The sequence below is a fragment of the Osmerus mordax genome, chromosome 16, assembly GCF_038355195.1.
Source record: "Osmerus mordax isolate fOsmMor3 chromosome 16, fOsmMor3.pri, whole genome shotgun sequence".
Classification (NCBI taxonomy): Eukaryota; Metazoa; Chordata; class Actinopteri; order Osmeriformes; family Osmeridae; genus Osmerus; species Osmerus mordax.
In genome coordinates, this window is record NC_090065.1 from 4,320,926 (window position 1) to 4,335,792 (window position 14,867).

The 14,867-nt window shown below is 44.1% G+C and overlaps 1 protein-coding gene across 1 annotated transcript; it reads left to right on the forward strand.

The window, feature by feature from the left end:
- Nucleotides 1-1,299: 1,299 nt before the first annotated feature.
- Nucleotides 1,300-11,366, forward strand: LOC136958579 (pituitary adenylate cyclase-activating polypeptide type I receptor-like). The gene is made up of 13 exons (XM_067252585.1): nucleotides 1,300-1,341; nucleotides 3,591-3,696; nucleotides 6,508-6,618; nucleotides 6,915-7,015; nucleotides 7,104-7,201; nucleotides 7,372-7,504; nucleotides 8,328-8,481; nucleotides 8,769-8,829; nucleotides 8,943-9,012; nucleotides 9,208-9,299; nucleotides 10,455-10,584; nucleotides 10,941-10,982; nucleotides 11,160-11,366. Exons 1-13 carry the CDS (start codon nucleotides 1,300-1,302, stop codon nucleotides 11,364-11,366), a joined length of 1,347 nt encoding a protein of 448 aa, XP_067108686.1.
- Nucleotides 11,367-14,867: the final 3,501 nt, after the last annotated feature.

A 14,867-nucleotide genomic window follows, 5' to 3' on the forward strand; every position in this document is an offset into this window, starting at 1 on the left:
TGGGTTCATGATCTTCTCTAGTGTGCGCTCACTCAGTGTGATGTCCTCAACACGGATCCTCATAACCCCAGGGGCCCTCACTCCTACGCAACATGGCTGACATCTGCCATGTGTCACAGGGGCCCACGTCACTCCAACGCCCAGCGGAGGTGTATCAGCATGCTCTGCACTGGAAGAAAGATCCGCATTTGGAATTTCATGCTACTCATTTGCCATATCCGGTCATATACGTTAAATGCCGACTTGAATGTTTTTCCGGACAGTACTTCGAATGATAACGATGGACAGCATTGTCGATGTAGTCCTAACGAGCGATGTCCTCGGACTTGACTGAATTGGTACGGTGGAGAAAAAAGAGAAAGGCCATCTCATGTGCGTCTGTCTACATCCCATCCGGGCTAGTATCATCTCTACTTGACAGGCACTATCCTTCTCTGTATCTATGGGTTTTTCCCCTAAGCACAGGCTGTTCTATTATTTGATAAACTAACGGAGAGCTGGTTTAGGAGTAATTGGATTCGCAACTAGAGGGTAGAGACAGAGACAATCTTGTGTGTGTGGTGAGTCCTTGTGTTTGTGCGCATTCTGTATTGTATTGTATGTGCATCTGTCATGTCCTTGTGTGTGTGTGAGTGTGTGTCTGTCTGTGTGTGTGTGTGTGCGCGAGCGCTATAACGGCTGAACGTTTGACGTGATTCATCTGTTTTTTGGGGGAAGTTTTAGGGATGACTAAGATCCGGGGCGGGCAGCGAGGGGGTGGCGACAGGGCTCTGTGCCGTCTGCACCCAGACATCAGCACTATCACACCCCTCGAGCTGCTGCCTGACTATCTCCATCTCATTATGGTCACGGTGTCATGACTGGAAATACCTAATAAACCCGCTGAGCCCTCACCTTTCCCGCTCTCTCTCCCCACCGCCCCCTTCCTTGCATGAATTTGTCAGGGAACATCACAGAGCTGATGAACACACGCTAAACTGACGAAGATGCCAGTGTGTGTATATCATTACGAGCAGGACACCGTGTCAAATAACGTAATGCTGTTTAGGATTGACTGTGTGTGCGTGTGTGTGTGTGCGGTGGTCTTGCTTCTGATGTAAGGTTGTGTGCTCCTGTGTTTCAGACATCTTGATGTCGGATTGCCGTAGAGCCAAGTGGAGTTCTCTCAGGGGATTCCTGTGAACACACACGCACACACACACACACACACACACACATACACATACCCACAAGTACACGCGTACACACACTAGCACAGCAGTGCAGTGCATCTTGGAGCAGTATACTTCACAGGACACAATGAGAGGCCACCTGCTGACTGCCATCCTCTTTCTGCCCTTGGTGAGTACAGAACCACTCTGCTGACTACACACTCAGCCTGCTGAGGTGGAAAACAGGGGGGTGTCTGGATTAGACAACACGACTAGAAGTGTGGGTATCATGTGTTTATATGTGTTTTGGTTTATGCGTTTGTGTGTGTGTGTGTGCGTGTGTCTGCGGTGTACATGTGTGTGTGTGCGTGTGTCTGCGGTGTACATGTGTGTGTGTGTGCGTGCGTGTGTCTGCGGTGTACATGTGTGTGTGTGTGTGTGTGTGTGCGTGTTCTGGGTGCGTGTGTGCGTGTGTCGTCGGAGCTGTCCCTCTCTGGGGTGCTGTTGTGGATTCATGTGTGGCTGGGAGCTGCGGGCGATTTAATGAAAACGCCATATGCCACTCCAGCACATCAGCCTACATCCCAGGTCTGTGCTCCGCCTCTCTGGCTGCAGGCAGCTGACCAGGCCTGACAACAGCAGCAGAAGGGACAGGGGGATGAATGGGGTCAGGTGGCTGAGCGGCTAGGGAATTGGGCTATTAATCAGAAGGTTGCCGGTTCGATGCCCGGCTGTGCAAAATGACGTTGTGTCCTTGGGCAAGGGACTTCACCCTACTTGCCTCGGGGGGAATGTCCCTGTAGTTACTGTAAGTCGCTCTGGATAAGAGCGTCTGCTAAATGACTAAATGTAAATGTGATGAAGCACTATTCAGCCAAACTGCAATATAGCTCCTGGGCAGAAGCTGAAGCTATGAGAAAGAAGTGTGTGTGTGGGATGGTCTTCCAGTGGCGTGGTGTTGTGCAGCATACATAGTACATGCCATGGAGCAAAGTTCCCAGCACCCCCTCGTCCATAATCACCTTGCGCTCCATCCGTTGTTGTTTTTCAGCCCCCCCCCCCCCTTAAACCCTAACACCCCCTCCCCATTTGAGGACACCAGCAACACTGCTTCTTCTCACCCTCAGTGCTTAGTCGGTTGTGTGGTGTCCATGTTCTGCTGGCGGTCTGAGGGATCGAATGAAAGTTTTATGATGTCAGCTGGTTACTGCTGGGAGGTGGGAGCCACTGAGCTATCTGCTTCTGTCAAATGGGCCTGGGGGGAAACTGTGAGTTATACGGATCCAAAATGGTGGACTTACCTGGACAGGGATCTTTTCACAGGTAGGAGATGGGAGAGATCAGAGGGCAGGGGAGAATTGTGGAGATTGGTTTGGTAATTTCCCTAAATGAGGGACCTTAACTTTCTCCAGTCACTATTAAAAAGGTATTTTGGGTGTGTTTTCACACTCCAGTGATTTGTCTAGAATATGTGAAAGCTCACAGCTGGCCTGCTAAGGAGACGAGAGACTGGCATACAGACACGCCATCATCATCAACAACAGCTACTGTCACTCCAGAGACAGCTGCTTGTTCTCTTACGGAATGTTTGTGTGTGCTTGTGTGTGCTTGTTTCTGTGTGTGTGTTTCTGTGTGTGTGTTTCCGTGTTTGTGCGTTTCTCTGTGCATCTTTGTGTGCATTAATGCACGGGGCCAGTGAAAATGTCTGTTTCGATACAGAACATGTCTTGTCATCAACTGTGTATGATGTTTCACCAGCACAACTCTACACTTCCACATTCAGGTGTTTTCATACTGTTTGTAAGTTCCATGTTGACCAGACGCACAACTGTTAAGGCCTGCCCATATGTGGATGACGAACTACCTGGTGCTAAGCAACATAGATGCTCATTATTATAAAATACAAAGGGTTGACAACATGGGGCACATCTTTGAAGATGAAAAAAGATGAAAATGGCATTGTCCCCAGACCTGTTCTCCAATAGGAGGTAATAACATAACTCGTAATGAGGCTGGTTCCATCAGTGACGGTAAATGTGTCTCAGCCCAAGGAAGCTTGTTTGATGATGGATCCTGCTGAAAGGAGAGGAGGATGAGTGTGTCTGCAGTGAGAAGGTTAGGGTCACATCACTCACTACGGAGGGGGACATGGGGCCGGGGTGAAGGGTGCAAAGGTGGAAAAGCTGAGAAAAGAAAAACAGAAGAGAAATGAATTCAGGAAAAACATGAACCATGGAGAGACCACGATTACACTGACAGGACCAAGGAAATTGTATTTTTCAAAAGTGTGAACTGTTCTTCTGACTGCGTCTGAATTGTGTTCAGTGAATTTCGTAAAATTGTCTGTATAATAGACACTGAATTCTCTTCCTGTTTATGTACTATATTTGTGGTGGAGTGTATTCTGAGTTTTGTTTGTGTGTTTGTGTGTATTTTCAGGTGGCCTCCATGCATTCAGAGGTCTTCAGCTGCATCCTTCAACGGGAACATGAGAAGTGCATGGAAAAGATTGCGCTGCATGACCCTGAAGACGACCTAGAATATGGTATGGGCCTGAGTCTGTGAGTGTGTGGTGTTTGTGAGAGTCTGGTGTACGTGTGTGCGTGTTTGTGAACTTTTGTGTGTTTGTGTGTGTGTTTGTCTGTTTTTAGATTTTATACAGCTTCTCACTGTCTTGCTTCCCTCAGGAGCCCCTTTAAAATAAACAGGGAATCAAGAATGTAAAATCTGGAAGCAATCATCCTGTTGGACAGAGAGAGGGTTTTTATTAGCTACAAGCAGCTGAGAACTAACAGACAAACAGAATGCAACTTAGCCTCCTCTCTGACTCATGTGCTCTTTGACAGCCACAAGGCCACACTGTAGAATTGAGAATAACACATTTTGGAAGGAAAACTGCTTTTAATCCAGATCCTAACTAGACATCTAGATGACGGAAGAGGGATTTTTAGAATCCGTTTGTATATAATCCGAAATTATATGTGAAACGTCAGGGCGAATTATTGACGTTACGTAGATTTCTGACACTGTGTTGAGATGCAGTCTCAAGCTATGTTCCACCAGAGAACCGCAGAAGCAGAACCGTATTACCCAAAATTCGTTTTTGGATAACGGAATAAATCTTTCATGCTAAAAAAACAACCTTAACCTACAGCACCTGACTGCACTGACTATTTCAGACCATGTGGTCAGAATCATTGGCCTGTACCGCCCCTTTAACTGATCCCTATCTCCCTTACTGTGCCTGGAAACAGAGCAGCCCTATGTTTCTGCTGACAGCAAATCGTTTGCCGCGGAAATTAAAAACGCCAAGTTAGCAAAAACCCGTCTGGGGAAGAGAGAGAGAGAGAGGGAGAGAGGGAAAGAGAGAGAGAGACAGGGAGAGAGAGAGAGAGAGAGAGAGAGAGAGAGAGAGAGAGAGAGAGAGAGAGAGAGAGAGAGAGAGAGAGAGAGAGAGAGAACAGTAAAACGGAGAAAAAGACGAACAACGATTCAGGGATGGAAACAAGCGAAAGCGAGGAAGAAAGGGGGGGAGGTAATGGAAGCATGAAGTCCCTGCTTGCTGGCAGGTCTTTACCCATATCCGGTAGACCACAGCAGCAGAGAGAGGGACTGCAGAGATCAGGACCAGAAGGATGGTAATGAAAGTTCATCATACCTGATAACATTGTCATGAGGTACGATAGCATGACTGTTTAGAGCTGGACTGCATGTGTCCTCGTTCAAAAGAACGATCTAACAGCAAAGCTTGTAGCCCCAACATTCAATGTTAAATTGAAACCAGATTGTGATTCTATCCAGGCCTCTTATGACCTGTGATGTAATTTTTTTCTCATTGGCTGATGTAGAAAGTTCAATACATGTCTGGCAGGTGTTTTATAGTATGCAATCAGTACCCGGTGATTAGTATTCTGTTTGAGTTGGATTGGAATCTGGAATACTATTATTGTACAATTAATGTGGTTCTGTCCAAGCTGTGTTAGTCCATCATTTGTGAAGAGATAGAGGTGTATGTGTGATTCCCTCAGTGTGAAAATGTATCTCTGTGTGTGTGTGTGTGTGTGTGTGTGTGTGTGTGTGTGTGTGTGTGTGTGTGTGTGTGTGTGTGAGTAAGTAGCTTAGGAAGCATTGCTCATGTTCGTCGTATTCTCAGTTGTTCCATGTCTGCCACACAGTATCAATAACATTATCTATTACTTATAAAACACACATTGACTTGAGATGCATCCTAGCTGTGCCTGTGGTTCTGGCCCAGTGATCCAGACAGTGCCTGCATCAAGCAGGCTACCTCTCTGTCTCTCTGCTGTGCTCATTGGCTCCTAGTTGCCCTTTAAAAGGTAATTGGCTTTGAGTCCAGCTCACCAGACAGAACCCAAACAGATTAGAGCCCATGGCAGGAGGAAAGGCTTTCTGCCCAGACACACACACGCACACACACGCACACGCACGCACACACACACACACACACACACACATACATACAGATATACGCAGATACAAATACACACACACACACACACACACACACATACAGATATACACAGATACAAATACACACACACACACAGACACACACACATATAATAACTGTCTCTATAGCACAGTCTATCCTGTTTATCAGTGTATCATGCAGGCCCATTCAGAGAGAGGGAGAGGGAGCGACAGATAAAGATACATATTAAGGTACATACAGTACGGTTTGCAGTGTCTGTCTTTGGAAGAAGGTGTGGGAGACAATGGCTTTGTGAGAGAAAGAGAAAAATGACACAGTCAGTCCTAGAGATAGAGACTGGAGAAGCACAAAGGGGAACACTGAGAGAGATTCTGGGAGGTTCCACCAGCTACATTTAATGACTAATTCAACTGGACTAAAAGCCAAACTGGCTGACTGGGTTTCTTGCTCCACTCGTTTAAGACAAATGACTGACGTTTAACCGAGCCATAACTAACTGTCCCCTCTGACTACCCTCACAGACGTATTTTGCCTGAGTGGCACAGTGACAGTTTGCTAAGGTCAAACACATAAACAGGGGGGATGTCTTGGTTTGAGTAGTTATAAGAGACAGCTGGCAGACATTTGCAGACGTTCGGTAATTGAACAACTCTAAATTGTTGTGAATTGTAGATCTTGGAATAAATACACTCAGTTCTCCTATACCAACCACAAGAATGATCCCACTTGATTCTCCTGAGAGGAGACACAGTGACATCATCACTGTATCTGGCTCCGCTTTTAACTCTCAGCATGCTCTCCAAAGCTCGGACTTATACATAGAGCATTGAGTCCAGTTTTGCTTGTCCCTGGCATGTGAGATATGTACCTGCTGTGTCTGTTGTGTGTCCTGTGCCCCGCTAGCGTGCCCATGGACGTGGGACAACCTGACCTGTTGGCAGGCTGCCAACGTGGGCGAGGAAGTGGTGGTCAACTGTCCAGAGCTCTTCCACGCCTTCATGGAGCCAGAGGACGGTATGTGGCAGTGACACAAGTTACCGTGGTGACGCCGGTTACTGCGGGTGACACTACAGTAGTTACCCGACAGAGTAACTCCTCGAGTTGAACTCCTGTTGAACTCCTGTCCTTGAAACAGTTGTACGTACGGATGTAGCCTGGTAATAATCACAATCACGTATTCACTTAACAAATACTTTTATTCAAAGACACTTTCAAGGTTGGATTTAGACCTTGGATCATTTGATCGGCATGCAATCACACCACTGAGCCATACCCTCACCCCTGTGATGCATGTGTGCTTTGTGTTTCAGAGATGGGGAAGATCACCAGAAACTGTACGTTGGATGGATGGTCTGAACCCTTCCCTCAATACGAGGAGGCGTGCTACTTTGAGGACAACACCACTAAACCGGTAAGACTCTCCCAGCGTCGTCCCAGAACCCCCGCTGGTGTAACAGTGATCAAATAATAACATTCCATCCACGTCTTCCTTCCTTTAGGATATGTACTACGCCTCAGTCAAGGCCTTGTACACTGTTGGCTACAGCACATCGCTGGTGTCACTCACCACAGCCATGGTCATACTCTGCAGATTCAGGTGAGCTAGCCAACTGAAGCCTTTCTCAGTCCCAATCCTTTCTAAGTGTCTTGAGGTGTCATGATAGGTTGTTTCTTACTGTCCTTGTGATGGCTATAGGATGGTATGTGGTTGCCCCGTCACGGTGTCCAGACACTAAAATATCTGTCATCTTGTCTCTAATCTCCCAGAAAGCTCCACTGCACTCGGAACTTCATCCACATGAACCTGTTTGTCTCCTTCATGTTGAGGGCCATCTCAGTCTTCATCAAGGACGGCGTGTTGTATGCTGAGGAGGACAGCAACCACTGCTTCGCTCACACGGTCAGTAGTCCTGCGAGAACACAGTCAGTACTGCGCGAACACAGTCAGTACTGCAGAGAACACAGTCAGTACTGCAGAGAACACAGTCAGTACTGCAGAGAACACAGTCAGTACTGCAGAAAACATACAGACAGCACCAGTACTGCGGTGTGGACCTCTTTTAGTTTCAGCTCTTGCTGGTTATTGCAGGAAGCCACGTCTGACCTCATGCTCAATCTTTACATCCAGGTTTGATATTCTATAAGGGGGTAAGTGGAGCTATTACAAAAGACATCTTGTAAAACAAAATCTTAGAATCTTATCTCATCTACCTGAATACCAACAGGAATCCAACACCGCTCAACAGCAACATGCACCTCTTTGTTCTTATGTGTGTGTGTTAACCACAACTAATTAGCCCCTCCTATGGCTTTAGTGGGGCTATGGAAATCTACCATATATGAGAATTTGCATATCAATAGCTTCACTGTTCGCTATCGCTCAGCCTTCCCACTGCACTCCCATCACCATGGCAATCACAGGTCACCTTAATGACATCACAGAGGTCTGAATTGGATCAGAGGATAATTGATCAAGTCCACAGAGGACATAGAGTCTATTAACATGGTAACATTGAATTATCTTTTCCCAGTGTAATGTTTAGGGGAAAACAGTAGTTTTTGACATTGAACTATACAGCCAAATAATTTCCACATGCCTACTTATGAATGCCTCCTTATTTCATATCAACTGAAGGGTATATTTGTAGCATAATAAATGTGACATTAGGGTAAGACCTTCTGAGGTGTAGAAAGGTAAAGGTGTTTTTTTGTGTGGTTCCCAGGTGGCTTGTAGAACAGTGATGGTGTTCTTCCACTACTGTGTGATGTCTAACTACTTCTGGCTCTTCATCGAAGGATTGTATCTCTTCACCTTATTGGTGGAGACGTTCTTCCCTGAGCGACGATACTTCTATTGGTACACCATCATTGGCTGGGGTAAGCATCCAATCACAGCTCGCTATCATCCAATTTACAGTATGGAACTTTTTTTTATAGCCTAGTGTTATCTGCACCAGATATAATTAGAGCAATTGCATAACTTTGACGGCTGAAAAAGGGTTATCATTAAATAAAAACTAGATTATCACAATTAATCAGTGGAGCATTAAAGATATAATTACTACTGTGTTTCCAACCTCCACTCTATTATTAGAACTTACGTGTTATAAAAAAAAACACAATTCAATTCCTGTTATATACTTCTCTCATATTTTACTCTCTAGGCACACCCACCATTTCTGTAACTGTGTGGGCAGCTCTAAGGCTTCATTTTGATGACACCGGGTATGTGTAACCCTTTGTTTCAACCATACTCATCTTTTGCATGAGAGCCCGTATGTCATTGATGAACATGATATGACGTTTTTAAAAACAACTGGTTTCTTCTTGTTCTGCAGCTGCTGGGACACAAATGAGAACACTGCCCTCTGGTGGGTTATAAAGGGACCAGTGGTGACTTCCATCATGGTGAGAGTGACTCATGCTTTTTGGGATAGTTACATAGCTGAATATAAAGGGTTTATTTGAGTCCTTCTTTTAGTTTTTCTTTGTGTACTTAAGATAAACTGAGTAATTCTGAGATTTAGTGTGACGCTCATCTCCTGGAATTGATCATTAAAACAAATGTGAGTCTGACTGTGTGCTGTTTTATTTATTCTGCAGATTAACTTTGTCCTCTTCATTGGCATCATAATCATCTTGGTCCAGAAGCTACAGTCTCCTGATATAGGAGGAAACGAGTCCAGCATCTACCTGTAAGTGGGAGAACTGTGGTGACCGACATGGTAACACTAAGTTATACAGCACTCATCAGACATATAGCTAGTTGTTTCCTAAGGCATTCAGGAAAGTGTGTTCACAACCACCAATATCAGAGAAGGGAACATGTTGACGTTTTAGCTGAATATTATTCTCTATTATTCTCATGAGCAGTATGTTCTGCATGACAGGATCTCTTTCTCATACTGAATTGCTTGAGCTAATTTTTTGAAGCCATGATGACAGATTAACAGAAGGCTATTATGTTTGAGACCTGGATGAGACCTTGTGGCATTATGTGTTGAATGTGTATTAAATGTGTAAAGTAGTACGTGGGGGTAATCTTCAAGAGTAGGTCTTTGACTCATTCATGATTTCATGCTGATAATGCTGACAATTGATTTTACTCTCCTTGCCGGCTTCCTGTTGTCTGTCGCTGGATGAGTTTTCTTCGTCTCAAAGTAGTCGTTTTCAGTCTCCGTCTTGATCCAGGCTGCTCCTCTCAGATCAGTCCAGTCGGTGGAAGTGGTGTGGAGAGTGATTGGTCCTGTGTGCTCCATAGTAGTGCGCCCACTGTGTGTCGTTGTCTCTAAAGACGTGTCGTCTCTGTTGTGTTTGTTGTGTTGCTGTTGTCTTCGTCACGTGCAATGTAGCAGCTGTGCTCAGAAATGCTTCAGTGAGCCCGCTCAGGCTGTTCAGCATTCCTGCAGGATGTCCGAGCTATCAACCATCACTCTGTAAGTGTGGGATTGTGCGTGTGTGTGTGCGTGCATGCCTACATCTGTGTAAACGTGTGTGTGTAGATTTTGTGAGTGTGTGTGAGGCCTGTAAAGTCCCGTTCCCCCCCCATTACTTTGCTGTACTGTCGAGTATCTTTGTAGTGTGTTCACTCATTATATGCTTAGAGGCCAGACCAGCCTAGGAAAGATGGGATATGGATGACAGCACAGTTTTATTAACCTTCCAATAACACTGTGCCAGTCAACGCCTGTTGTTTCAGGCAACACAATCTTATTCAGCGCTGAACACTTTTTTCTTTTCGGTTTGTCGATTATATTTGTGTACACAGATTCTGTCTTTGTAAGATGTGTTTTGAGCATATACTGTGGTGTTGTTTTTTAATGATCATGACTCCTCTGTGTCGTTGACAGACGTCTAGCCCGTTCCACGCTCCTCCTCATCCCCCTGTTCGGTATTCATTACACGGTGTTTGCCTTCTCCCCAGAGGATGTCAGCAAGAGAGAGAGGCTGGTGTTTGAGCTGGGCCTGGGCTCCTTCCAGGTAAACTGCTTTTCTCAGCTCCGTGGCTGAATTTCAGACCTCAATCCTCGTTTCCTTCAGTAGCATCCTCAGTGGTCTCCTTCTCTTCAGAAGGTCTCCTCTCAGAGCTTCTCCTCTGACACACTGGAGGAGGAGAGGAGAAAGGAGGAGAGAAGATAACTACACATACCCAACTCTGATCTTTTAGTTGTTTTGTGCATTGAGACATGACATGACTCCTAATGGATCCTGGCTTCGACCTTTACAACTGGCAATAGCTAGCGTGAATTGTACACGGGAATGAATGGGATTTTGTGAAAGCTAACAATGTTACTAGCTGCTCTTTTCATCCGGGTGTCATTTGTCTCATCTTCCAGGGCTTCGTTGTGGCTGTTCTCTACTGCTTCCTCAATGGAGAGGTAAGCTTGTCTCCCTTTTCCCTTTTTCATGTTCCAAAATAATATTAGGATCTCAAACATTTGAGTCTTTCAGTAAAGCCGTCAGAGCATGAGCTAACAGACCTAGAGCAGGGGAGACCTCGTCCAGACTTGCAGCTAAGTACATTAAAAATGACCTTGTGAAGTTTCTCCCTGAAGGTGCAGTCGGAGATCAAGAGGAAATGGCGGAGCTGGACGGTGAACCGATACTTTGCTGTGGACCTGAGACAGCAACGTCATCCTTCCCTGGCCAGCAGCGGGGTGAACGGGGGGACGCAGCTCTCCATCCTGAGCAAGAGCAGCTCCCAGATCCGCATGTCCAGCCCGCAGGCAGAGAACGGGGGGAGTCTCAACCTTCCGACCTGAACGTCTGACGAGCTCCACGGCTTGATCCCGCCCCCCTATCCCTCCCTCCCTGCCTCGTCCGACCCCGTCCCAGTCTATCCACCCACTCTGTCTGGTCCAATCGCACCCTCCATTTAATGAAGCATTTATTGATGACAGATAATACATGGTAGTGTTGTTAGTGGGAGAACATCAAGGCTGTTTGCATCTTCTAACAGTCTTTTTTTCTAGAATCCCGTTGTGGTAGTAGTTGTTGTGCACACGGAATTGTGTTTGAATAATTGTAGCTTCTCAAAACAAAATAGTTGTTTCTTTTTTCCAATGTTGTGATACACCTGCATTCTACAGGTATATCCTTCTAAGTGTATTCACCAAAAACAGCGGCGTGGAGGTGATTGAGTCAGACTGCCATGTAGGGTGTGGAGAAGTGCTGTACAAAGTGTGAAGTAAGCTTCAAAGTGCCAAACAGGTTGCTTCATCTCACCTATTATGGATCCAAAGAGATAAAGCAACCACAACTTTGCCATTGCCTGTAAAAATGCTACAGCACTTCTTTATAATGTTCAAGATCATAAATTGTCAAAATATCCTTAAGATCACGACAGTGTTCTTTTTTATACAATCAGCCATAGTACAGAGTATGTCAAACGTGAAAACAACTCATGGATCCGCTCCTTGTAAATAATGAATGTTGTTGTTGTGATTCGTATTTTCTTTTTGCATTTCCTGTATCAGCGGTACAGTACAGTGACAGCCTTTTCAAAAAAAAGAACTGGAGCCCAAATCTGTAGAACTCATCCCATGTGTTGAGCCTGTATTCTATGGGAAATCCTCTCTGCACACCTGAATTGGAATTGTTTCATTTTATTTTACAGTAAATGATTGTCTTATTGTTTTGATCGTCGATTCTGGTTGAAAATTATCTTTTCTAAACTACTGCTATTTGCTCAGAGAGGTTTGATACTCCAGAAAAAGGGGCACCCACTTGGAAAAGTTTGAGTATATTACATATTTATTTGAGTGTTTATATAGCATGTTTGCTTACAATAATACACTAAGGCCTGCATAAAATGAGGGTTATGATCTGACCTATTTAGAAGTCTAAGTCTACTTCCTGCTTTTGCTCCTCTCAGGAGGTTCTGTCTTTTAGCAGTCATGTTAGCAGTCCAGAACACTGACCTTATGCTCTGTCCCCTGGAGAACCTCCCAGGGCCATCAGTTAACACTGGCACTTGTCCACCTTCATTCAGTACCCCAGAACCACTACTAGAACCTACGTGTTTTATTTGGGTGCAAACCTTTTGTTTTATTAACTCATTCATTCCAAAGTGCCTACTCACAATAAATGATATCCTGGGTTGTAGATTAATGTGGACAGAGTTAGGATTAGTTCCGATTGAACTTTAGTTTAAATATACAATTTTTCTTAACGAATGTAAGGAGATGTTTTAATTGCTATAATTTACTTTTTTGAGTAAAGTTGCCTTCAGGCTAGGTAAGCAGAATTTTCTGAAAATATACCAATAAGGGAAACAAAGTTGTGAATTTATGCCTAAACGACGACACTATGTATACAAGACTGCTTGCTATTTAAATTATATAATGATCTGTTTCTTAAGTACAGAAATTCACCTTTGTTGAAATGATTTGTGTTAAATATTAGACAAGAGTATTATAGCTACACTAAAGTCACTAAACTCTCTAGTAAAACCAATTTGGGAACCTAAGATAAATGACTATGGATGCACACAAAAACGGTATCTTGTTGAATCAATACTGATACTGATACACCCAAAAAACAGAAATTATTTTCCCATTTTGTAAGGGTACAATCGTGAATCTGTATTTGTTATTTTAGTAGTCTTTCTTTTTTCCATGTAGTCTCTGTATGTCTTAAATCACACAATATTTTAAGATACTGTCTAAACGGTATTCAAATACCATTCATACTAAGATGTAAAGCATTGCTGTATTGAGCTCGTGCAGTTATTTCTGGATCTCTGGTGTAAAAATGAGAATGTAGAAAAAGTATTTAACATGTATATGTTTAGATTTGTTAATGAACCAACAAGGATGTAAGTTATTTCACGTACTGATGTCCATAGCAGTATCTATGTGTAATACTGTACATACCTGTGACACACTTTTGTGACAAGCGATAGTCCTCTTGACTTCAAGCTTACAGTGCTGTGATGCAAGTGCCATACATATGTACAGAAAGCTCAAATGTGCACAATGATACTGGTCTCTCAAGTTTTCCTGTCTGTTAAAACGACAACAAATACTAATGGACAACAAAAACCCTTAGTTTAATGATGTCCAGATCTTGTACCATCAACGTTGTTGACAGAATAAATACCAGTACACAAGATAAGGAAATTGAGACAAAAAAAGGGAATAGATAGAGTGATGACTCAACACTTCAGAGAAGCATACTGAGACAGGTGGGGTGGGTGGGGGGGAGGAGGGGAGAAAGAGAAAGGGTGATGGAGTGATGAAAGAGTGTGTGTGTGTGTGTGTGCCTGCAAAGAAGAAACGTGTCAGAGATCTGCCTGTAAAGAAACGACTTGTGCTGCTTCTTCATGTTCTACTCACCAGCTGTCATTCTGAGTCCAGGCACTCGGATGGAAACGACCATGTCTCAAAGCTGTTACCGTGTGTGAAATGAAAACGAGCTCCTCTTCAACGTTGTTTCGTGTGTCTACCAGTAGGTGGCAGTGTTTGCTTTTGCCTTTTCTGTCCGTGCCCGAGTGAGTTGAAGAGGATGCAAAGTGAGAGGATTTCAAGAACTTTCTGTGTGGAATGCCTATTTTTCTCTCTCTCCATAATTGTATGTGTGTGATGATGGCAATTTCCAATAGACCATCATTTGATAATTAATTGACTCAGAGCCCAATCTCAAGAGTCAAACAGGCTCTTGGGCTCAAAGCTGTTTTTGGAAGATGTGGTCTGGAAATGTCCCTTGATCAAGAAGATATTCATACGTAGAGGTGGCATATCATATCTTTTGTTTATGCTTGCCTTCTTTTTGGCAGGTGTGCCCATCATGTTGAGCTAGTAAGACAGTGTATAGTCATCGAACCCTGAATGTACCATTGTTGCTGGGCTGATCCTGATCTTTGTCTGATCTGCCATGGTGTACAAATGATGTCCTTTGATTGATGTATAGTTTTTGCACATGGTTGAACCTCATTCTTGACAAAGACCTGTAGTATCTGTAATTGTGTTTTTGTATTTGGGTTTTGTGTAATCAGTGTTTATAGTGAGTGAATGTGTGAGTGTGGGCATTTGGATGTGTGTGTGTGTGTGTATCGTGTGTGCCTATATCCATGTGCAATAGTGCAACGACGACTTCTCATGAAGATAGATCATGTAAATGTCAAAGAATTCTACAGTTTCATCCAGTGTCTCAAATAGGTGTTGAACATGTGACTGAGAACTACATTTGATCTAATGTATGATATGTATACAGTACTGTAACATGTATGTTTTTAATGTCCAGGTCATGTCTATAACATGTGT

Bases quoted from the DNA above. Each gene is read 5' to 3' on its own strand.
- LOC136958579 (XM_067252585.1), top strand. From the start codon at position 1,300: ATGAGAGGCCACCTGCTGACTGCCATCCTCTTTCTGCCCTTG. The intron at 8,830-8,942 runs GTATGTGTAACC...CTTGTTCTGCAG, and splicing joins CTTCATTTTGATGACACCGG to CTGCTGGGACACAAATGAGA. The intron at 9,013-9,207 runs GTGAGAGTGACT...TTTATTCTGCAG, and splicing joins CAGTGGTGACTTCCATCATG to ATTAACTTTGTCCTCTTCAT.